The 24,096-nt window shown below is 35.4% G+C and overlaps 1 protein-coding gene across 1 annotated transcript in view; it reads left to right on the top strand.

The window, feature by feature from the left end:
- Positions 1-24,096, top strand: part of HCN1 (hyperpolarization activated cyclic nucleotide gated potassium channel 1) — a 377,442-nt gene that overhangs the window by 319,105 nt on the left and 34,241 nt on the right. The window contains exon 5 of the mRNA XM_021714309.1: positions 12,187-12,427. Coding sequence (XP_021569984.1) covers positions 12,187-12,427 — 241 coding nt within the window. The remainder of the gene's footprint in view (positions 1-12,186; positions 12,428-24,096) is intronic.

Raw genomic sequence — 24,096 nt, 5'->3', positions numbered from 1 at the left:
ACCTGAAAGAGGGTTGCCCACAAGTTATAAATAAATATTTAAAAATTCTACTTCATATTTGTTTTGCTAAATTATTTTAAATGAAATTTTAATATGAAGTTTAAAAAAAATCTAGAAATGCATTTCACCATTTTATGTGTTAAATTCCCTTATATATGACATGATTGTTCTATGACAACACTCACTCTCCAATGAAAATGTAATATGAATCATACATGGAATTTTTAATGTTCTAATAGTTACATCAAAATATTTTTAATTAAAATTAACTATAATACATTTTGTCTAAATATATCTAAAATGTTATAATTTCAATAAGCAATCGATATCAAACATCATTAATGAGATAGTTTGCATTTCTTTTTTTGTATTAAGTCTTCACAATCTGTTGTATATTTTTATACTTACAGCACATTTTGATTTGGATGCTAAATTTTTCTCAGAAATATCTAATCTATATGTAGATTGCATAAAACTTGTAATTGAAAAGTATATCCACCTAAGTTTTTCCAAACATAATTAACTAAGTCAGTTTCAATTTTTAACTTAAATGGGTTAAAATTAAATTTTAAAAGCTTGTTTCTCACTCAAACAAGCCACATTTCAAGTGCTCAATAACCCCATGCAACTAGTGACAACCATACTAGGTAAGGCAGCTCTAGAAATAGACTACATTCCTTTAAATAGAAATAGACTTCACTTCTTATATGCTGTGATTGTTGCCAAATGGCAACCACTTTGAGACTCATCTGGTTCATCTCTAAAATTTGGTTAATAATGTAACAACAGGTTGAGTATCCCTTATCTGAAAATTTGAAATTCAAAATGTGCCAAAATCTGAAACTTTTTGAGTTCTGACATGCTGCAAAGTGGAAAATTTCACACCTACTTCATGTGACAGGTTTTAGTCATAACTTTGTCTCAATCACAAAATTATTTAAACATATTGTATTAAATTATCTTCGAGTTAAATGTATGAGGTACATATGAAACATACACAAATGTCATGTTGAGACTTTGGTCCCATTTCCAAGATATCTCTTTATATATATGCAAGCATTCTACAATCCAAAAAATCTGAAATTAGAAACACTTCTAGTCCCAAGCAGGGGTACTCAACTTGTATTTCAATGGATTGTTATTATAATTAAATGAAAAAACACAAAACACAATAAATGTTAGCTACCATCATCATCATGGTCATTATTAGTCCAGTGTTACTACCCTCTGTCTAACAAGGGATCCTTTAAAAATCCAGTGAAAGCCACCATCTGTTTTACTTAAGACACCATACACAGTATTCACTTATTTGTATATGACTTCAGCAGGTTTGGGAAAGCCACCTGAGCCCATTAGCACTCTTGTTAAGAGTTCTTAGGCTTCATGGTTACAATTTTTATGTTTTTCAATTAATTGTTTTGTTATACAGCTCCAGCTATCAAGAGCTCATCATTCCCTTACATCATTTGTGACTATGTCATGAAGTTAGTAGAGGAAATGAGTTCATGTTGACCAGGATGCCTACTTACCAATATCATTCTGAATTATTTAGTTATGCTTCAAGATCTCATTTGTTTTCTTCCATATTTACTTTTTACACTAATTTTCCAGTGAGGCACAGAAGAAATGTTTCCCATTACCTGACAGATAAATGAATGTTAATAATTGAAGATAAATTTAAATTAATTTTGTACACAAGCATTATTCTTCTTAGTTTTCAAGAAAATTTTGACTAATTATTGTTAAAGCAGCAATTTTTGCATGGCAAACTTTGATTTACATATAATAAAACACAAACAGGGTTTTTTGGGTATATTTTTAACTATAACCATAGATTTTTAAAGAATTCCCCAACAGTAAATACATTGTCATGAAATAATCTGCCATGAAAATATGCATACTGCATAAAATGTTACATTCGAATTGGTTAAGATAAAAATAATTTAAGAAGTCTAAGAAATTTGCTAAGAATTAAGCAAAAAAAGAGAGATATTCTCAAATGAGTAAAATTTTAAAATAGAGAAGTTGTAAGATGCCAAAATGACTTTTTTTCATTCTAAAGCATAGACAATTGCAAAATCGAAGGTTTGGGTTAATTCTAGGTGCTAAGTTTTTATGACTTTGTTCCAGATAATAGGGAAGCCCCATGGTGAAGCTGAATAATCACAGTTAGTTTCACTAGACAAATTCTAGCTCTGTGGCCTGGGCAATTCATTTTCTCTCTCTAAGCACCACTTTCTTCTGTGTATGCCGAGAAATAAAACCAAATTCAGATTTATTCTTAGGTTGTACTCCCCTAGGAATAACTGAGATATAGTGTGAAGTACCTAGTTCAAAATGGGGGTTTAAAAAATCTTGTCCCCTTCCTCTTTCAGCCTACATCATTAACCTGTACTTCAAATTAAATTATAATATTCCTATGGGGGCTACACAGGGAGAACCAGAGATACCCTTGGGGAAGCAAATGGTCAGACACATTTCTTTGAAAAAGGAATATGAAGGGAAGACGTGGACACGCCCTGAGAAGTATTTTTACTTTTATTTTATTGACACTGCCCCCTATAATACAAGACATGAATATCCCCACAAACAACAGCAAATACTAGTCTCTCTCTCTTTTCTTTCAGATCCTTGCTTTACAGTACAAAAGTCATGAATGTGTTACTGTAAGAGGCCCGTTAGGTAGCCTAATTGTAGAAAGTGGCAAGTTATTAAATACAGATGATGTTTTAAAAAACTGTGGTGAACAGGATTGTATATGTCACATAAAGGTATTCAGATTCAGATTTTTAAAAACCATGGCTCCAAGGGGAAAAAAAAAAATCAAATGTATAACCAACAGTTTTCTACCTGACAGTTAACAAATATCATTGTTAGTCTTTCAAAATGAACACAATTCAAAAGAACAAATGTATGGTTAATAAGTTGATTCTATATATGTGCAAAGGTTAACATGGCCTCTCAGAATCCATCAAAACTCTAAGTTTGAGAGCAGGGCTCCCTGAGAAACTAGTTTTTCCTTTTGCAAGTGTGTGGTCAATGGAGGTTATATAACTTCTACAAAATGGGACAGTAATACTACCTAAGACATAGGATTGTTGCAGGGATACAATAAATTAATATTTATAAAAAATTTAGAACAATACCTGAAACCCAGCAAGAACGCAGCAAGTGTTGGCCTTTCTTATTACATACATTCTTGGAATTATCCCCACCCCTTTTTTTTTTTGAGTTGGAGTCTCACTCTGTCATCCAGACTGGAGTGCAGTGCCCGCTCCTGGCCATCGCAGCTTTGACCTGCTGGGCTCCAGTGATCCTTCCGCCTCAGCCTTCCAAGTAGCTGGAACTACAGGCACGCGCTACCATGCCCGGCTAATTTTTTGATTTATTATAGAGATGAGGTCTCACCAAGTTGCCCAGGCGGGTCTCGAACCCGCGGGCTCAGGCAATCCACTCACCTCAGCCTCCCAAGGTACAGGATTACAGGCTGAGCCACCGAGCCTAGCTGGAATTATCCCCTTATTAATGAAATCGCTAAACATATCCAGTTGCTGTTTTGATTATAATTAATCCAAGCGACTGAACTGAAAAGATAAAACATGGGACAACATTAGGAGCACTTTTTAATAAGATGTTCTAGGTGATGAAGTGTCACTTGATATAGATTTGTCTATATATATTCGTTTCTAAAGTCAGTATAAGAGTCTCCAGGTCTAGATGCCTTTTGAATGTCTATAGGATGTAAGTTCTTAGAAGGAAGTTTGTAAGTACTCTCAGCTCAGTCTAAAAATACAGGGTGTTTTGGAGTGTAGAAATTTAGCAATATAACAGCAGCTCTGTTTTCTTAAGATTACTCTGTGATTCATTTGTGTAATGATGGTAATTATATTTATAGCTACCATGCTTCAAAGTTTTTAAAACTATACTGTTTAAAATAATAATAATGTTGTAGAATGGATCAGAATTAGATATTTCACAAAATAGAATTTACATAGTGATGTTTAAGTTATCAGTATAGAATTATAGTGCTAAAAAGAATCTGAATTTATTTTTAAAAAATAACTAAATAAGATATTGCATAAACTTTCTTAGGGTCCCAGAGTATGTAGAATTCCACACTACAGATTTATGATTAACATAAATCCTTCTAGAAGCAATCTGAATACATCATATCCCTTTTTTTTTTTTCCTGGCAGATATAAAACTAAAAAAAAAAAATACTAGGAAACAAATTACCAACAATACAACTATAATACAAGATACTACTGAGTGTGAAAAGGCAGGCCACAGATGGGGAGAAGGTATTTGCATTGCATAATATTCCATAAAAGAATTCATATATCAAGAGTATAAGAACTTCTACAGTAGAAAAAAGGGGAAAACTCTTGACTGGACATTTCACAGAACAGGATATTTATCTGACCAAAAGGCTTAGAAAAATGTACATAGCGGGAATAATTATGGGAAAATGCAAATTAAAACTACAAAGAGAAGAAGAATCACAAACAAACAAGCAAACAAAAAACTCATGAGATGTGTCTACATACCCATCAATGGTTTAGGAGGAAAGAAGTTACAGAAAATCATAAGTCATTACATGTGAGGTTTACATTGGTTTGTCCTAGAGAGGTAGGGTATCTCCAAACATAGGTTTGTGGGCTTGCAGATTATAGATGGATTCAAAGATTTTCTGACTGGCAATGAGCAAAGTCAGGCTCTTACTTAAGGAATTTTGAAATCATTTTAGAGATAATAGGTGGTAAGCATCTGAATAGGTGCCCTGAGTCAGACAGTTTCCAAGAGGCAGCTTTACTGGGTCATAAAATATTTGGATTTTCCTTCTTAATCTTTTATGTGATGTTATGCCAGAGTCAGGTCAGAAAGTAAATCACACCCTACAGGGAGGGTTAATAAAAAACCCGTCCTCCAGGCCCTTTAGTTAGGAAGTTGGCAAGGTAAAGAAAAAAGTCAGTTATCCTATTGCCCAGAAATGCTAATATAACTATAAACTCAAGCAAAATCAGACAATGAAGTGCTTCAAAAATGTTCATAGCAGCTTTATATTTTATTAGCCTAAAACTAGAAACAACCCAAATGTTATGAAGATTAGAATAGATAAATTGTGGCATAAACAAAAAATAAAATAGATCCTAAAATTTAAAAATAGAATGAACTTCCATCATTCACCAACATGGATGAATCACTGACTTAATGGTGAGAAAAGAAGCAGTACACAAAAGACCACACAGTATGTGACTTCATTTTTTTTTTTTTTTTTTTTGAGTTGGAGTCTCACTCTGTCGCCCAGACTGCGATCCTTCCGCCTCGGCCTTTCAAGTAACTGGAACCACAGGCGCGCGCTACCACACCCGGCCAGTTTTTGATTTTATTGTGGAGATGAGGTCTCGCCAAGCTGCCCAGGCAGGTCTTGAACCCGCGGGCTTAGGCAATCCACTCATCTCAGCCTCCCAAAGCACAGGATTACAGGCTGAGTCACCGAGTCTGGCTTGTGACTTCGTTTTTTTATGAATTATAAGAACAAACAAAACTGCTCTATAGTGATAGAAATCAGAATGGCTAGAACCTGGCTCGACTGGGAGGAAGTAAAAGGACTTTCTGAGAAATGGTCTGTATCAGGATCTTGGTGGTTATACAGGTGCATATATTTGAAAAAAAACACAAGATTTGTGTACAATTAAGATTTGTGCACTTTATCTATATTGTACCTTAAAAAAAAGAGAGACTGCCTATACTGTGATCAAACAATGAGCATGTATAATTCTATCCAACTTTAACAAAATGGGAAGGACTAGTGAAGCAAAAACTTTAATATCTAAAATATTATATCATGTCAAAATAAGATCAAATACAGCGTTATTTGTTGTTTAATTGTATTTATGCTATTTTATAATAAATTTTCTTTAAAGTCTTAACACTACCCTTTAGTAAGGTTACTGTTTTCCAAAGGAAAGCATTCCAAAGAGGATACTGGGTAAGGAATAACTTTACAGGAATGTATGTGTGAATGTTTTAGAAGGCTTAAATAACCATTTCCTTTCATTGAATGGCAAATCTCAGAAAAGTCCAACATTAACATTTCTATCTCATAATTTTTAAGACATTTTCTTAACTAATATAAATGCTTTTATACCTTGGCTTCCAGCTTAGAATCTTTTTGATAACAAAAATTGTTTCTAACTTGAAATATTAGAGGGAATAATTTGCAGTATTTCTCAAAGCATCTGAGCTTATTTACTTGGCTTCCCAGTGTTTAGCTTGTAGCTAGGAATTTGAGCAATCTGTTGCTGAACTCTGAGGGAGAAAATGCCCTCCAGGTGTCAAGACGACCAGTCTGCTCTTCCTTTGCAATTACTCTTCTGTCTGAGCTTTTTCTCAAAGGAATAAATGAAACTTCAGGCTTCATACATTTTTCTATGAGACACCTTATGCAAAGAATATTATAGAAATCACATTTTTGGCATTTATTCAGTCAACACTTACATATCAAATTGTTCCTTTTATGGGCAACATAACCTCTATGGATCATAACACTTATGTCATAATTATCAACAGTAAAACAACAAGTTCACTCTAGAGAACTTAATATTGTATAACTTAAAAACCGTGTTATTTCTGCAGGGGCATTTTCTCTACACAACTGTTTTTTATGACTCATTTTAACAAAACACAATTTTAACAAAATTATCAATCTTCTCAGATGGTTAAACTAATTTTTGTAATATGTGTTGGTATTCCAATGTAAGAAGAAATTGAACCAGTGCATTTTATTGATTTATTTTTTGAGTTGGAGTCTCACTCAATTGCCTAGACTGGAGTGCAGCCTCGACCTGCTGTGCTCCGGCCATCCTTCCGCCTCAGCCTTCCGAGTAGAGTAGTTGGAATTACAGGCATGCGCCTGATTTATTGTAGAGATGAGGTCTTGCTGCCCAGGCAGGTCTGGAACCCGCGGGCTCAGACAATCCACTCACCTCAACTTCCCAAAGGCGCGGGATTACAGGCTGAGCCACCAAGCCTGGCTGAACCAGTGCATTTTAAACAGCAACATTTGGAATCTATCTTTTCAACTTAAAATATATTAAAGTAAAAACCACAATAATGCTATATAAGTTATATAATGATATTCCTTTGAGGAATAAATTTCTTTGGAACAATGCTATTTCTTCCTTATTTCTACTGCCTTTAATAAAATAAAATATATTTCAAACTTTGAGATAATTATAGATTTTTAATTTGTAAATATAAACTTGTTAGAAACATATACCTGAGAAATGTGTATATGTGTGTGTGTTCTTATTTTATATTCTTATTGACAAACTAGGATTATGAATTTGAGAGCAATAGAAATAGACACATTCAAAGCCTAATATTTATTGTCACACTGCATTATTTATCATCACACTGCATTATGATATGATTGTTTTCAAATATTTACTAGAAGATCTTTTAAAGCATTACTGTAAATGAGTTAGCTTGGAGAAAACGCGCTTTAAATACTGTGTCAAAATATCACATTTCTTTTCATAACTATGGAGAACAGTAATTACATCTTTAATAAGCTTTAGAATAATTTTAGCTTTGCAGATGTCTTAGTCCATTTTATATAGAGCAATATGTAAATGTTATATAGCATATAGCATTGCTATATGTGAAATGGACTTTATTGCTATAAAGTAATACCTGAAGCTGACTAATTTATAAAGAACAAGGTTTATTTGGCCCAGACTTCTTCAGGCTGTAAATGAGGCATGACACCAGTACCTCCTTCTGGTGAGGACCCCAGGAAACTTCTGTTCATGGCAGAAAGAGAAAAAGAGCCTGTGTATCTCATGGAGAGAGAGGAGGAGGAGGAGGAGAAGAGGAAGAAGAAGAAGAAGAAGAAGAAGAGGAGAAGGAGGAGGAGGAGGAGGAGGAGGAGGAGAAAGAAGAAGAAGAAAAGGAGGAGGAGGAGGAGAAGAAGAAGAAGGGCTCTTTTTAAAAGTCAGATCTTGGTATCATAAGCAGGCCTTGAACATAGTACTATAAAAAGTGGGAAACAGCCAGGGGGAGGGGTGGTGGGGGGCAGAATTGGCAGTTGAGGGAAACTTCCAGGGGAGGGAGGGGCACACCTCATCAACAAGGGTACATGCATACTGAACATTTGTATACCTAACCCTGAATTGTACCCTACAACTTTAAAATAAAAAAACTAAAAAAAAAAATTATCTAAAAAAAAAAAAAAGTCAGATGTGGGAACTAATAGAGCAAGAATTCACTCATTACCACCCACAAGGATGACTCTAGGTTGATCATGAGAGATCCTTTTCCATGACCCAAACACCTCCCACTAAGTGGTCACCTCCAACAATGGGGTAAATTTCTATTGAGATTTGAATTAGTCAAATTATATTAGCAGAAAAGTTGCAAAGATAGTATGGAGAATACCCATATACCTCACACCCATATACCTTTCCCCTATTTTTAATATCTTACATTGGTATGGTACATTTGTAACAACTATTGTTGTGACCAATACTGATACATTATTATTAACTTAAATCTATGCATTATTCACATTCCCATAGTTTTTACTTAAAGTCCTTTATTTTGTCCCACACTCCCATCCAGGATACCACAGTACACATTTAGTCAACATGTTTCCTCAATCTCTCCTTGGCTGTGATAGTTTCTTTTGAATTTCTTTGTTTTTGATGGTCTTGGTAGATTTGAATAGCATGGGCCAAATTTTATGAAAAGTGTTCCTCAGTTTGGATTTGCTGATGTTTTTGTCATGATTAAATGGATTCTTGGTATGGGAGAACAACACCACAGAGATAAAATACTCTTCTGGTTACATCATACCAAGGGTGCATGCTATCAGCATGACTTACCACTGTTGATGTTAATATTGATCACCTGACTCGATGTGTTGTTTGTCATGTTTCTCCACTATGAAGTTACTCTCCCTCCCCATTTCTTATAATCTTTGAAGGAAGTCACTATACTCAATGCTAAGCCTACTTTTAATGGGTAAGGAATTTTTCTTCACTTTTTTGAGAGAGGACCATGTATAGGAATTATTTTAAATTATTTGGATTTTTAACCGTAAGTTTATGTAGTTTCCATCAGTTTTTAATTTAGGTAATTGTTAATTTATACCTATACAGGGTCTTTATACATTGGGTTTAATTTGATACTTGCTTTTTTTTTGCTCAAATTCTTCCAACTTTGACTATTGGTAGCTCTTTTAGTTGGCTCCTGTGTCCCTTTAAAATACCCTTATAATTGTGAGGTTTTCATTTTGTTTGTTTTTGGTTACTTTTTTTGTTTAATGTTTTTAGCAATTCCATACCTTCTGAACTGCAAGATGCTCCAGAAAAGAATTACATTTTTTAAAAACACCAACAGCAAATCTGGTAACCTGGGAGTACCTTATTATTAAGGTCAGGACCAAATGTTTACTTCCCTTAGTAAACAACTTGTCCTCAATTTAATGCACGTAGAAAATGCTCCTAATGCAGGACAGATATTTTGATAAAAGCTAATTATAACAACTGCCATAAATAATCTGGAGGAAGATTAGATATATCAAACATCGTGTGCTTTATTTAAGTCAATGTGCTATAAGGAAATGTTATCGATGGAAGATGAACTCTAAAAGTGTTACTTTTGGGGAAATATCAACAACTTAATTATGTTTTCTCTAAAGTAATGCACTATAAGGAAGTGAATTGATGAGGTTCTTTTAAACGTTTTACTTCTTTCTGTGCTCACATGATTGCTTCTACTAAACTATACATTCTCAAAACAAGCAAATTTTATGGGCAGATGAAAGGTTCTTAGAGGCCAAGAAAATTCTGTCTCATTACATTTTTTTCCTTCTCATATATTTGTTAGAATTTAAAGTTTCAATCAGATAGTATTCATATGGAAGTAAAAGAGTCATAGATAGAGGAAAAAATTAATGAATTCCTTCAAACAATAACAATAACAAAAAACTATTCTAGCAACATTATAATAAAGGAAGTTCTAACAGATATATCTGAACATACAATACATCATACAAAGTTATTCATATAAAGACACATTTAATTGCTTATAAAATATACTTCTAATTATTTTCTAAAACAAAAGGTGAGATAACAGTGAAGTGAAAAATTTGATTAGTTCAAATCAATGAACATAGATGAAAGGATTATTTATTATTATTGTTTTTTGAAAACTCTTGTCTACAATCTGACTTATTTTCAGATAAGACAGATAAAAATGCAGTGTTTTTCTATGTCATTTCATATGTGAAATCATTAACTCTTAAACAAGTAATCCTATCATTTTAATGACATATCTTTTTCTAACTTCTACTTCACCTCTCATCTTCCTGTGGTTTTTTCATAGAAGCATTTTGAATATTAAAAAATACATTTTTTAATGCGTGAGAATTGTTTCTTCAGCTGGTTGCTTAGAAAGGATTTTAAGAGCTATAAGAAACCATCTTCCAAAAGAATAAAATTAGTCTTTGTGATCAATTTTTTCACAACTAAAACCCCTTCCTTCCTTCCTTCCTTCCTTCCTTCCTTCCTTCCTTCCTTCCTTCCTCCCTCCTTCCCCCCCTTCCTTTCTTTTTTCTTTCCTTTCTTCCCTCATATACACATATATTCATTGAACACTTACTACTTGCTGAACATTTTATAACCTTATACTCCATGCACTAATTAAAACTGATCACCAATCACCTTAGATAACATCCAATCATAGAGTCAACTGCATTATTTAGGCTTGGATAATGCCGCATCAAGTACCACATGCAATATCTTTCTCTTATCGTTGCTGCTGTGTTCAATTTCTGATTGTTGTTGCTTATTTGTAAGCATTTTGTCATCTTCTGTGAAGCTCCACTATTGCAAACACATCTTTGCTTTGCTAAATACGCAATAGATTGTTGAGGATGAAACATCTTGTTTTCCAAAGTAGATTAAAAGTGTTCCTTTGTCTTACCTGGAATATTTTATCTCAGTCTTGAAATCGAGGAATTTGTATAACATACTTCCCCAAGACAGATGATTCAGTTCTCGGACTCTGTTAATATTTGTTTCTTTTTGCCTTATTCTTGCCTCTTAGCAGTAATAACCAGTTTCTTTGCCTCTTAAATAAGATCACAAACACAGTCTCAACCCTTTAGGATGGGTTGGCTCATTAGTAAAGAAATTTCTGAGACATGGCATTGTGATAAAATGTAGAGGCTCACTGTCTATTTTGTGTCATATAACTTGACTTGCATGATTAAAAATGTTTTGTTCCATATTCCTGTATCAGTCTAGAGAGATAACATGTCTAATCTTGAACAGAACCCAGCAAATGAAATCAAACACAGAGACCTGCTAATTTAGAATTGATTTGACCCTAGAAATAAAACAGACAAGTCAAGAAAAGGCAAATATGTTCTCTCTGTAGTCCAAGACTTGCAGTGGCAACTCCAGAGTCTTTAGAAAGAATGATTTTCTGATCTAGCCTAGACACAGATTGAATTTATAATTTTAAGTTATAGTCTCTTTTGTGTAACCTTTCTATGCACTCTCCATTGTCCTTGTTCTAATGTGAATGGCATTAACAGAAAACATCAAAATGCTTTTTCTCTGTGGCAGCTAAACCCTTGTTTTAGAATTTCTGTCAGCAGGTACAAGTTAGATTGTTCAACACAATGTAGACAGAAGCAGTAATGTTATAACTAATAAGAAAGGATGGGATTTTTTTCCTTCATAAATAAAAAATAAAAGGAAGGCTAAATTTTAGTCACATCTCAGAAGTTATAATTTCATATACAGAATACTAAAACAGAAGGTATAAAAGTTGAGGCTTATACATATTTAGTAACATTTATTTATTTTTGTATATGTCATATATTTATATATTAATGTTTTTATATATTAATGTTTTAAATATATTTAATTAACATTTATTTAATATTTAGTATATCCTTATATAACACTAGATGCTGAAAATACAAAATTTCAACACAAAAATAATCTCTGATGGATGAGATGTGGATTACTAGAGTTTATGTATCTATGTATTTTTTAATCTAAATTAATATTGCTATGTTATACTACATATTTTTAAAATTTCAACATGTTTTTATTCCAGATATGATTATTATCTCACTTAATATTTGTTTGTTCTTACCATCTCTAGGAGATAGTCAACTTCAACTGTCGAAAACTGGTGGCTACAATGCCTCTTTTTGCTAACGCGGATCCTAATTTTGTGACTGCCATGCTGAGCAAGTTGAGGTTTGAGGTGTTTCAGCCTGGAGATTATATCATACGAGAAGGAGCCGTGGGTAAAAAAATGTATTTCATTCAACATGGTGTTGCTGGTGTCATTACAAAATCCAGTAAGGAAATGAAGCTGACAGATGGCTCTTACTTTGGAGGTTAGTAATAAAAGACAATGCCACTAAGATGAAATCTCAGTTGCTTGAGATATGTGTCTTTAAAAGTTTTGGAGATGTCAGAATGTTGGTTTGTTGGTTTTGAATGTGAACCTGTATTTGAATTCTGATAAAACTGTCGAGAGCGGTATGCTTTCACATTCCAGTGTCACAAGTTCAATGCTTGTGCATTTTAATTCATTACTGTCTTGGTTGTGGTATTGTTTCAACTTATTTAACTATTACCACATAATAGGGGATTAAACCATGTGGGAAGTATACTGTTCTCTCACACAGAAATTCCAGGAGGGTTGGAAAGCTTTCTCTACTATAGTTTGTAGGGAGCTAGATTCCATTCACAAACTAAAGTGTTGCTTGTTTCTTTGTTTGTTTGTTTTTCATTTATAGGAGAGGAAATGATTCCTCTCCACCAAATTTGGATATGGCCCGCGGGATAGAGCAGACAGAATAAAAGAAATTGAAATCCAGCAGCATCTCTAGCTTTCTGTCCAGAAATTGCCAGAATCACTGTTGTTCACATGTGATTGCTCACACTTTAGTTATAGGGTGATCTCCAGCTCTAAGAAAAGTTGAGAAATGTAGCCTCTAGTTGAGTGTCAAGTTAACTAACTAAAAATATGAAAATTTGGATTGTTTTCAATTTATTTTAGTAAAATAAAGAATATATTTATGTTTGTACACATGTACAAAATTGCCTAGGAATTGAACTAATAGGTCAAAGATTATGCATAATTTTAGACTTAGATAAATAACACCAAATTTCTTCTTAGATAAGATTGCCTGTTTACTTTGCCAATTCAGTTTTCATTTAGCCTACTTATTAAGAAAAAAGGGCATTCTCTTATTATTTTGTTTGTATATCTGTTATTACCAGTGAGGTTGTGACAGCTCCTTATAGATTTATTAATCACTTGGATTTAGTTTCCTGATCCTATTCTTTGTGTATTTTTTCTGCAGTGTTGTTTGGCTCTTTAAACGCAATTTATAGAAATATTCCTAAGATATTTTTATATGTTCTTAACTATTTTCTCACAGATTATTGTTTCTCAACTTTGTTTATAATATATTTCATCATTTTGATTGTTATCGTTTCCTTGAATCTGTCAGTTCTTTCTTTCACTCATTAGAGATTTTGTGTTCCTTAAGTGGATCTTGCACACGGCAAGGCCATGGAAATACTTTTCATATTTTTCTCTATTTTATTTACTTTTACTACATTTTATCATTACTACTTTTTGTTATTATAATGTACTATATTTTATTATCATACATACTTTCATTACATTCTTGTTTTGGTGTAAATCCAAAGTAAATATGTGAGTATAGTGTGGCAGTAAGATTCTATACTTTTTCCACAAAAGTCCATTTTCCCCCAATTTTTAAAATGTATTTATTTATTGTAAAGATATGGGGTACAATTCAGGGCTAGGTATACAAACCTTGATCGTGCAGGTACCCTTGTTGATGAAATATGCCCCCGCTCCCCTAGCATTTTACTCAACTGCCAGTCCCGCCCCCCCCTCCTTTGAAAGTTTTCCACTACTGCCAATCACTTTTTTTTTTTTTTTTTGAGTTGGAGTCTCACTCTGTCGCCCAGACTGGAGTGCAGTGGCCGCTCCCGGCCACCGCAGCCTCGACCTGCTGGGCTCCGGCGATCCTTCCGCCTCAGCCTTCCAAGTAGCCGGAATAACAGGCATGAGCTACCACGCCCGGCTGAGTTTTTGATTTATTGTAGAGATGAGGTCTCACTGCCCAGGCGGGTCTCGAACCCGCGGGCTCAGGCAATCCACTCACCTCAGCCTCCCAAAGGCGCGGGATTACAGGCTGAGCCACCGAGCCTGGCTGCCAATCACTTTCTTATAGCGTTATAATTGTTCAAGGACACATTATGAGTGCGAATATATGGAACTCAGTTCTTTGTTTCTGTGATAAATCACTGAGTATGATAGACTCCAAATCCATCCAATTTGCTGCAGAGTCCATATATTTGTCCTTCTTTATGGATACATAATATTCCATTGTGTATATGTACCACATTTTTTAATCCAGTCCAGCTTCGGTGGGCAACATGGTTGGTTCCATGTTTTTGCTATTGTGAATAGAGCTGCAACAAACATACGTGTGCAGGTATCTTTTTTGTAGAATAATTTGAGTTCCTCCAGGTATATTCCCAATAGGGGAATTGCTGGGTCATATGGAAGGTCAATTTCTAGTTCTTTCAGAAATCTCCAGACTGTTTTCCAGAGAGGTTGTACAAATTTGCATTCCCACCAGCAGTGTAGAAGCGTTCCTTTTTCTCCACATCTTCGCCAGCATCTGTTGTTTGTTTTATTAATGATGGCCATTCTTACAGGGGTTAGGTGGTATCTCATTGTGGTTTTGATTTGCATTTCTCTGATGATGAGTGAGGCTGAGCACTTTTTCATGTGTCTGTTGACTGCCTGTATATCTTCTTTCTAGAAGTGTCTATTCATGTCTTTTGCCCACTTTTTTAAAGGGGCTGCTTTTTTTTTCCCTTTCTCAATTGCCTGGAATAATTCATCTTTCTCAATTGTCTGGAATACTTTCAATAGGATTGGTTTCAGCTCTTCCTTGTATGTTTTGTAGAATTCTGCTGGAAATCCATCTGGTCCAAGGCTTTTTTTTTGTAGGTAGTTTTTGTATGACAGAGTCAATTTCCTGGGTTGTTATTGGTTGATTCAGTGTCTCGATGTCTTGGGTAGGTTGTGTGATGTCAGAAAGTCTTCTATTTCATCTAGGTCATCAAGTTTATTTCCATATAGGTGTACATAGTAATCTCTGATAATCTTTTGTATTTCTTCAGCGTCAGTTGTGATTTAATCTTTTGTATTTCTGATTGTGTTTATTTGGGCTTTTTCTCTCTTTCTTGGTCAATCTGGCTAGGGGCCCATCAATCTTGCTAATTCTTTCAAAGAACCAGCTTTTTGTTTTGTTGATATTTTCTATGATATTTTTGTCTTCTATGTCCTGTATTTGTGCTCTTATTTTTGTGATTTTGATTCTTCTGCTAAAGTTGGGGTTTTGGTGGTCTTTTCTTTCCCGCTCCCTTAGGTGGTTTGCTAGGCTCTCCACTTGTGATCTTTCTGTTTTTTTGATGTGTGCTCATAGAAATATAAATTCTCCTCTTAAAACTGATTTCATGGCATTCCAGAGGTTTTGATAGGATGTTTTTTCATTTTCATGCTTTTCCAGGAATCTTTCAGTTTCTGCTTTGATTTCAGTGTTGACCCAGTCGTTGTTCAGCATCATGCTGTTTAGTGACCATGTCTTTGTGGGTTTTGGGGAAATTTTGTTGGTGTTGATATTTACTTTTATTCCACTGTGGTCTGAAAAGGTGCATGGAAAGATTTCAATCTTATTAAATTTGTTTATGTTTGACTTATAGCCAATGATGTGGTTGATCTTGGAGTACATTCCATGTGGTGGTGAGTAGAATGTATATTCTGTGGTCTTTGGGTCGAGTGTTCTGTAAGTATCAATTAAGTCCATTTATTCAAGAGTCTCACTGAGGTTCTGGATGTCCTCGCTGATTTTTTATCTTGATGATCTTCAAGGGTTGTGGGCGGGATATTAAAGTCCCCTGCTATGATAGTGTTAGAGTCAATCTCTTTTTTAAGTTTGTCTAGACAGTGCTTACGAACATTAGTGCTCTTATATTAGGTGCATATATGTTTAGGATGGATATTTCTTGTTGATAGATTGAACCTTTTATCATTATATAGTGACCTTCTTCATCTTTTTTGATTTTTGATAGCTAAAGGATATTTTGTCTGAGATTAAGATTGTGACTCCAGCTTTCTTTTGTGTTCCGTTCGCCTGAAAATTTGTTTCCTATCCTCTTGCTTTGAGTCTGTAAGTGTCCTTTCTGGTGAGATGAGTCTCTTGGAGACAATATATTGTTGCCTCATGACATTTTATACATTTTGCCATTCTGTGTCTTTTCAGTGGTGCATTTAGTCCATTCACGTTCAGGCTAATTACTGAAATGTGAGGGCTTATTTTTGTCCTGATGTTCTTATAGAGTTGTAGTTGAACTTGTTTGTTGTCTTTCTTTTGGTTTTTTGGGTTGGTTCATGTGTGTTTTCAATCTTTTTCCTGTGCTCTTATGAAGAACATTGTTGTTCTTTTCCCCCTTTCTTCTGTGTTTAATACTTTCTTAAGAGTTTCTTGTAGGGTTCATCTGGAGGTAGCATAAGTTCTTAGGAATTGGATGTCTGGGAAAGATTTTAATTCTCCCTCACTGATGAAGCTTAGCTTGGCTGGGTAGGTTATTCTTGGTTGAAATTGTTTATTTTGAGAACTTTGAATATTGGACTCCAAGTTGTCCTAGCCTGAAGAGTTTCTGTAGATAAATTTGCTGCTATTCTGATTGGCCTTCCCTGATAGGTAGTCTGACCTTTTTCTCTTGCTGCTTTTAGAATTTTTTTCTTTTATACCTAATTTGTTCAGATGAATTATTATGTGTCTAGGAGTCGGTCTTCTCATTTGTTGTCTTGCTGGGGTTCTCTGAATTTCTTGTGTTTGAATTTCCACATCATTAATGAGGTGAGGGAAGTTTTCTTGAATAATTTCATGAAATGTTTGTTCCAGGATGGTCTCTGTCTCTCTTTCTGCCTCAGGAAGGCCAATTACTCTTAGGTTTGTTCTCTTGAAGTAATCTCTCATGTCTTGAAGGTTTTGTTCTGTCTTTTTAAGCTTCTTTTCTATGTTTTTGACAGTTTTGTTTAGTTCTATATTTTGGTATTCAAGTTCTGAGATTCTGTCTTCTGCTTGGCTAATTTTGCTTTCCATGCTTATTAGTTTGTTATTTATTTCAATCACAGTATTTTTTGCTGCTGTTATCTCATTTATCAACTCCTTCCTATTTTCCTCTTGTCTCTCCTCACTTCTTTTTATTCTCTCTATTAATGTCTTGATGTCTGGGTTTGTAGTATGTGACTAGTCATTCTGGGGGCTCTTCATTGTTTGCATGCCAAAACCTGTTTTCTCAATTTCTGATCTCCCAGGCATCTGTGTGAGACTTATGTTCTTCTTTTGATTTTTCTTCATTTGTGTAGATTTGCTTCCCCGCTTTTTCATTTTTTATTTTTTTCTCCCTCTGTTTTCTTTAAATCTGTTGTTCAGGGGTGGTGGGGTTATTTTTTGCTTCTGTTTGCTCAGTCTCCTATTCTTCCTTATGTGACTCTTCTGTCTTTGTTCGATTCTGAGGCTAGACTGTAGGTTGAGGGTTATACCTTTTGCAGCTTTGAGATTTATTTGAGGGGGGAGCTGTGATTCAAAATTCATTCTCAGATCCCAATATTCACTGACAGGTGTATGGATATGCTGGATCCTGCTTCCCTCTGCCTTGTAATCTGTTCATGAAGTGGGGGTATTGGTTTGCTCTCAAGAAGTAAAATGATATAAGAAAAGGGAAAGAAATAGAACAGGGAGAGGGGGAAGCAGAAATTGGAGACAGGAGAGTAAAAGGGAGAACAAACAGAAGTACCCACTAATAAATGAAAATAGACCTGAAGACAGATAAGAGTAAGAGAAAACAAAAATAAAAATAAATAATCAGACAAACAAACAAAAGACAGTGATAACAACAAACAAACTAGGACATATCATCATACAGACACACAAGGTGACCAACCTCCTTAAGATATACTGTTCCCTTCCACAACTATGAGGTCTTGGCTCCCAAGTTGGTGGTTAGGCAGAACTGGGTGGGTGAGTCTTGCAGGTCTCTGCCTGGTCACAGGGCTCCATCTGTTCTCTGGTCCTGCTGTAGTCAGGGGCAAGTTGGGGAAAGTGGAGTAAGAGACTGCTGGGTGTTGCTGGTGAGCCCAGTGGTCAGGGTGACTAGGGGGTAGGGTGGTGTGGCCACCAAGGGAGCCCAGAGTTCTGCGGGGATGGAGCCTTGGACCTCCCTTGGCTGTGAAGACTTGGGTTCAGGTAGGGCACTTCAGTCAGGGGGATAATCCATAGCTCTGAGGGGCAGACATGTAGGGATTCTGCAGACAGTGGACTCTCAAGGCCGGGTTAGGTGCTTCAGTCAGGGTAGGGACCTGGAGCTCTGAAGCGCCTGGATAGGGGCCTGGAGTTCTGAGGCGCCTGTGCGTGGATGCAGGGGACCTCCATGGCTCCAGGTGGGGCTGGGTGCTTCAGTCCAGGTAGAGACCCAGAGCTCCGAGGCATGGACACCAGGGACCTCCACAGGTTCAGCAGCTCAAGGCAGAGCTGGGCGCTTCAGCCCGGGTGGGGGTGCAGAGTTCTGAGGCGTGAGCACTGGGGGCCTGCATGGGCAGTAGTGGCTTTGGGCCTGGTGGGGCGCCCCAGGAAGGGATGAAGCCCGCAGCTCCGAGGGACGGGCACCACAGCCAACCTGGACAATGGCGGCTTGAGATAGGGTTGGGCGCCTCAGTCAGAGTGGGTACCCAGAGCTCCAAAGGGTGGGTGGCCGGTGGCAGCAGTGGCTTTGGGCCCCACGCAGGATGGGCCCAAAGCCCTGGTGGTGGTGCAAAGTTCTGACACACAGGCGCTGGGGGCCTGCGTGGGCAGTGGCAGCATTGGGCCTGGTGGGGCGCCCCAGGAAGGGATGGAGCCTGTATTTCTGAGGCGCATGCATGGAAGACCTTTATGGCTGCCATGGCCTGAGCCTGGACTGGGCGCCCAGCCAGAGAGGGAGCTGGCAGGGGCTGAGTGCCGGGCAGATCAGTGTAGATAGCAAGGGAACCCAGATCTCCACAAGGCAGTATCCAAGAGCCTCCACAGGTGGTGGCGGGTGACTTGGGCCCGGGTGAGACGATGTAGCCAGGGAAGTAGCTGGGAGCTCCATGCGGCTGGGGCCCAGGGCCACCTGGGGTGGAGTAGCAGCAACAGGGGGTGGCTGTAGCTGGCCGTTCCTGGGACAAAGGGTCTCCAGGCCTCAGACCGGTACTGCTGGTGATGGGCGGAGACGTGGGGGAAGGAGAGCAAGTATCTTTATGGGAACTCACTTTCAGAGAATCTTACAGCCTCACCTGTGCCATGGACATCTTACCGAAATTCCTCCCCCATTTGTTAAAAGAGAATTTCATCTTGTCTGCAGAACTTTGATTCTTTAATAACATACTGAGTTTAAGAAATTTCCTTCAGTCACAACTCAGATATATTTATTAGGAAAGGTTTTGAATTTCATTAACTTAATTTTTTTTTTGAAATTTATCAAAATAACCATAAGGTTATTATTCATTTAACTATTATGGCTGAGTAAAACATATTAACTCAAATTAATTAACTTCTTTGACTTTATGCTCACTCAGTAAGGACAAATTTGGGGTTTTAAGTTTTCCATTTCTTTTCACTCATTTTCCTTGTCAGAATGATTCTGTATTGTCTCACTCATCAGCCCTTCAGCCTTTTGTTCAGGTTATTCTAAGGAAAAATACTAGGCAAAGCTATGACGTGATCAAGGTCTGCCTTAGAAAATGAAGAGAATTAATGTTTAAGTGAGGGAAAAGAGAAAGTATTGGAGTCTGATGGGATACGAAATAAAAGTGTATAGTTGACCCTTGAATAATGGCAAGGTTAGGGGTACCAACTCCCATTTGGTAAAAATCTATGTACACTTTGGATTTCCCTAAAACTTAACAAATAACAGCCTACAGTTGACCAGAAGCCTTACTAATAACATAAACAGTCAATTAACACATATTTTATACATATATAAATAATTGGCAGTGTTAATTAAATAAAGTAAGCTAGAGAAAAGAAAATGTTATTAAGAAAGTCATAAGAGGAAAGATATTTACTATTTATTAAGTGGAAATAGATAATCTTAAAGGTCTTCATTCTCATCATCTTCACATTGGATAGGATGAGGAGGAAGAGAAAAAAGGGGGGATGGGTTGGTCTTCCTGTCTCAGGGGTGTTAGAAGTAGAAGAAAATCCATGTTTAAGTAGACCCATGCAATTCAAATCCATGCTGTTCAAGAGTCAACTGTACATGAACAGGCCAGGTTTCAGGTAAATTGATTGGGGGAAAAATCTGAGTCCATTTTTAAGGGTGCGATAACTAAGTAGGAGAAAAGCTTATAAAGGAATTTTTGAAGCATTATTATGCACTAAGAATGGATTTGTGAAGTCAACATATGCTTTGTGAAGTCAAAGGCTCTTTTAATTACCTTACAGTTATATTTGCTAATATGACTAAGGTTTTTATGAAAACTTAAAATATGTGCCTCCCTGGAATTATATGAGTTAAACTATTAGTAAAGTCAATTACATCAGTAAGTGCCCTGTGTTAAACATAAGATTATTTCTGGGATAAAAACTTTTTTTCCCCGACATATTATTTCTTTAACACAATGAGGCATTTCTGTTCATAGGTGACATTGGTCTACAACTTTTTTGTTATTGTGGTCATTTTGTGATCCCTTAAATGACTGGGAATTTCAGATTTTACTAATCTCTTAGAAATTCTCTAATTTTTTCTTTGAGAAATTTAAACAATCTAGTTATTACCTGTTATTTGGAGATTTGTTAGGTTTCATAATTAAAACCACTTAAGTATAATTCCCATATGTCTAATAATATTAGACATATATTTTATGGTTATTAACATAATCAGGTTTTCTATTTTCTTATGCATAATTATTCAGTTTATATAATTTAATTTTTCATAATACCAAGTACACATTGCAATCTCCTGGGAAACTTAAAAAAATCGAATGCCCAAATCTTACCCTAGATTTTCTGATGTGATTGCGTAGTGTTGAAATCCACACATCAGTATATTAAAAAAAGTTCTAGATTATCCCAAATAATTGAAAAATGATAGGTAGAAAGATAGATAGATAGATAGATTGAAAGATAGATATAGAAAGAGAGAAGGAAGAAATATTGCTATGGAGATATAGTTCCTTTTTACTCAAACTTTTCTTTTTATTTTAGAACAGTTTTATATTTGCAAAATTATTGCAAAGATCATATAGAAAATTCCCATATAAACATCTTGCATTATTGTGATACATTTTCCAAAAATAATGAGTCAATATTTGATAAATTATCAAAGTACTTAGTAAAGTAAATATTTTATTGAGATTTTCCCAGTCTTTACCCACTATGCTTTTTCTCTTCAGAATCTCATCCATGATACCCCATTACACTTAGTAGTAATGTCTTCTTAGGTTGCTTTTGTTTATTAAAGTTTCTTGGACTTTCCTTGTTTTTAATAAACTTGACAATTTTAAGGATCAGTGGTAGTAGGTAAGATATCTTGTGGAATGGCCCTCAGTTGGGATTTGACTGATGGTTTTCTCATTACTAGATTGGAGTAATATGTTTTGGGGAGGAAGACTACAAACATCAAATGCCATTCTCATCACATCAAATCAAAAGTATATGCTATCAATATATCTTATCACTGTAGATGTTAACCTCAATTACTTAACTTGAGGTAGGGTTTCAGGCTTCTCCACTGTAAATGTATTTTTTCTTCTTTCATTCCACACTACACTCTTTGTAAGATAGTCACTACATATACCCAAAATTAAGGAGTAGACTATTATATAAATTATTTGAATTATCTGTTCTCTTTCATTACTTATTTATTCAATCTTTTTTGTTTCATTATGGACACATGGATATTTATTTTAAAATTTGGGTTAAAATCCAATACTACTTTATTAATTCTGTTGCTTGAATTGTTTAGTTTTGGCTATTTGGACCTCTTTCATTATCTCCTGTGTCCCTTTGAAATATTATCTCCATTATTTTGGTTATAGTTTTTTAAAAAAATTATTTTCTTTTTGTCTGGCACTACAAGATAGTCCTGGCTCATGTTCAATATTTGCTTTTGTTGTTGTTGTTTTTAGATGTTCTTAATTATATTGAGTAAGTTGTCCTTTATTTCAACCTTTCTAAGAATTGTTTTCTTTTTAATCATGAATGGATGTTGGATATTGCCAAATGGCTTTTTTTTTATTAGCCAAGTCTGTAATCTAATGTTGTTTTCTTCTCTAGTCTGTTGTCATGGTGGATTACATTGATTGATTTTTATTTTAAATGTTGAACCAACCTTGCATGCATGCATAAAATATTTTTTAATGTCTCAAAATGTGTAAAAATCTTTAAGTCTGATTTCCTAATATTTTGGTCACAATTGTTTTGCCTCTCTTTATAAGAGTTAGTCTTGTAATGTGTTTTCTGATGCTTGTATTAGACTAATTATTACCTCATGGAATGGATTGAGAGTTGTTCTTTCTGTTCTTTTCTGGAAAAGATTGTGAAAAATTAGTATATATTAATTTAATACCTTTAAATTACATACAATTTATAGTTTAATATCATTTAATATATTACATTAAATTCAGAGATGGTCAAACTCAGAGCTCAGTATTCTATGCCTACCTTGACTTGTTTCTGCAATGATACAGAAGTACATTTCTAGATCAATATAAGTTTTTAATGCCAGAGAGTTTGTTTTGCTTATTTTGAAGAAAAGAGTGGTTCAAGCACCACCTCATCCAGTGTTCTCCTCAACAGGGTTCCAAATCATATTCTAGAAGGAGTATGAGGAAATAAATGCACAATAAGTGTCTGTTGAACATGAGACACATTCATAGGCCCTTGCGATACAGTGTAAGCAGGCGAGAACAAGTCTCTCACACATGTGTAACATATTTTGGTGGGTGTTTATATTTTAGAAATAAGAATTTAATACAGAAACCTGAAAATTACTAAAAATATTAAGCCACATTATCAGACAGTGACAGCCACACAGGGATTAGAATGCAGGCATGTAGAATTATGTGGGCGTTCCAGGCTTTCCATTGAGAGTGATAGTTAATGGAGATAAAGGGTTCAGTGAAATTTGTCTATATGGCTCGGCCCAGGTGCATGATGAGGAGGTAAGTGTTGGGGTGCTCAAGGAGCAATGGTCTTCCTTGTAGTAAAAAGAGTTCCCAGACTCCTTCTTTACTTCTCTTTTGAGGTAAATTTTATAATCTTCTTTTAAATATGAGGCAAATGAAGCTCAGAGCAGTTAAACAATCTGGCCAAGGTCATGTATTTGAAAAGGGACAAACCCAGATTTCAAACTCAGCTTGAGTCTGAACCAGAACGTGTGTTCTTTCCAGGGTACCTCACTATCTTCAGGGAGGAGCGTGATTATCCTCTAGAATATAAATGTTTAACAGTAGCTAAGTTTTCACTTCTCTTCAAATCCATTTATGATCCTTTTATTTGACTTCCATACATTTGCTAAGACCTTTTGTAATCTATTCATATGATCTACCTGACCCTTCTATAAAGTAATCATATTTTAATTAATTTAATTAATTAATATTAAATTAATTACATTTATTAAGTGCATTGTCTTTAATAACCCTTATTAAAATTTCAAATAATGTATCTTTGTACCAATACTTTGTGATTTTACAGAAAATACTGTTTTTCTGATAATGTATTTCATTGCTGTTAATAGCTTTATTACTCCACCTCTTAATAGTCATTTCCACACCAAAGTTTTCTAATTGATTTAGTCTCTTAACTTTCCCTTCCAAAATATTTGTTACATAACTTCTTGAAACAAGCCTATCAGAGGGGAAATATTTCCCATGACTGTTCTTAAATGCTGTTTAATAATGTCTCACATTTTGCTAGCC

The sequence above is a fragment of the Carlito syrichta genome, unplaced genomic scaffold, assembly GCF_000164805.1.
Source record: "Carlito syrichta isolate Samal-C Ts95f unplaced genomic scaffold, Tarsius_syrichta-2.0.1 Scaffold305602, whole genome shotgun sequence".
Lineage (NCBI taxonomy): Eukaryota > Metazoa > Chordata > Mammalia > Primates > Tarsiidae > Carlito > Carlito syrichta.
Note: the sequence above shows the minus strand (reverse complement) of the source record. Positions and strands in the feature narration are given on the sequence as shown.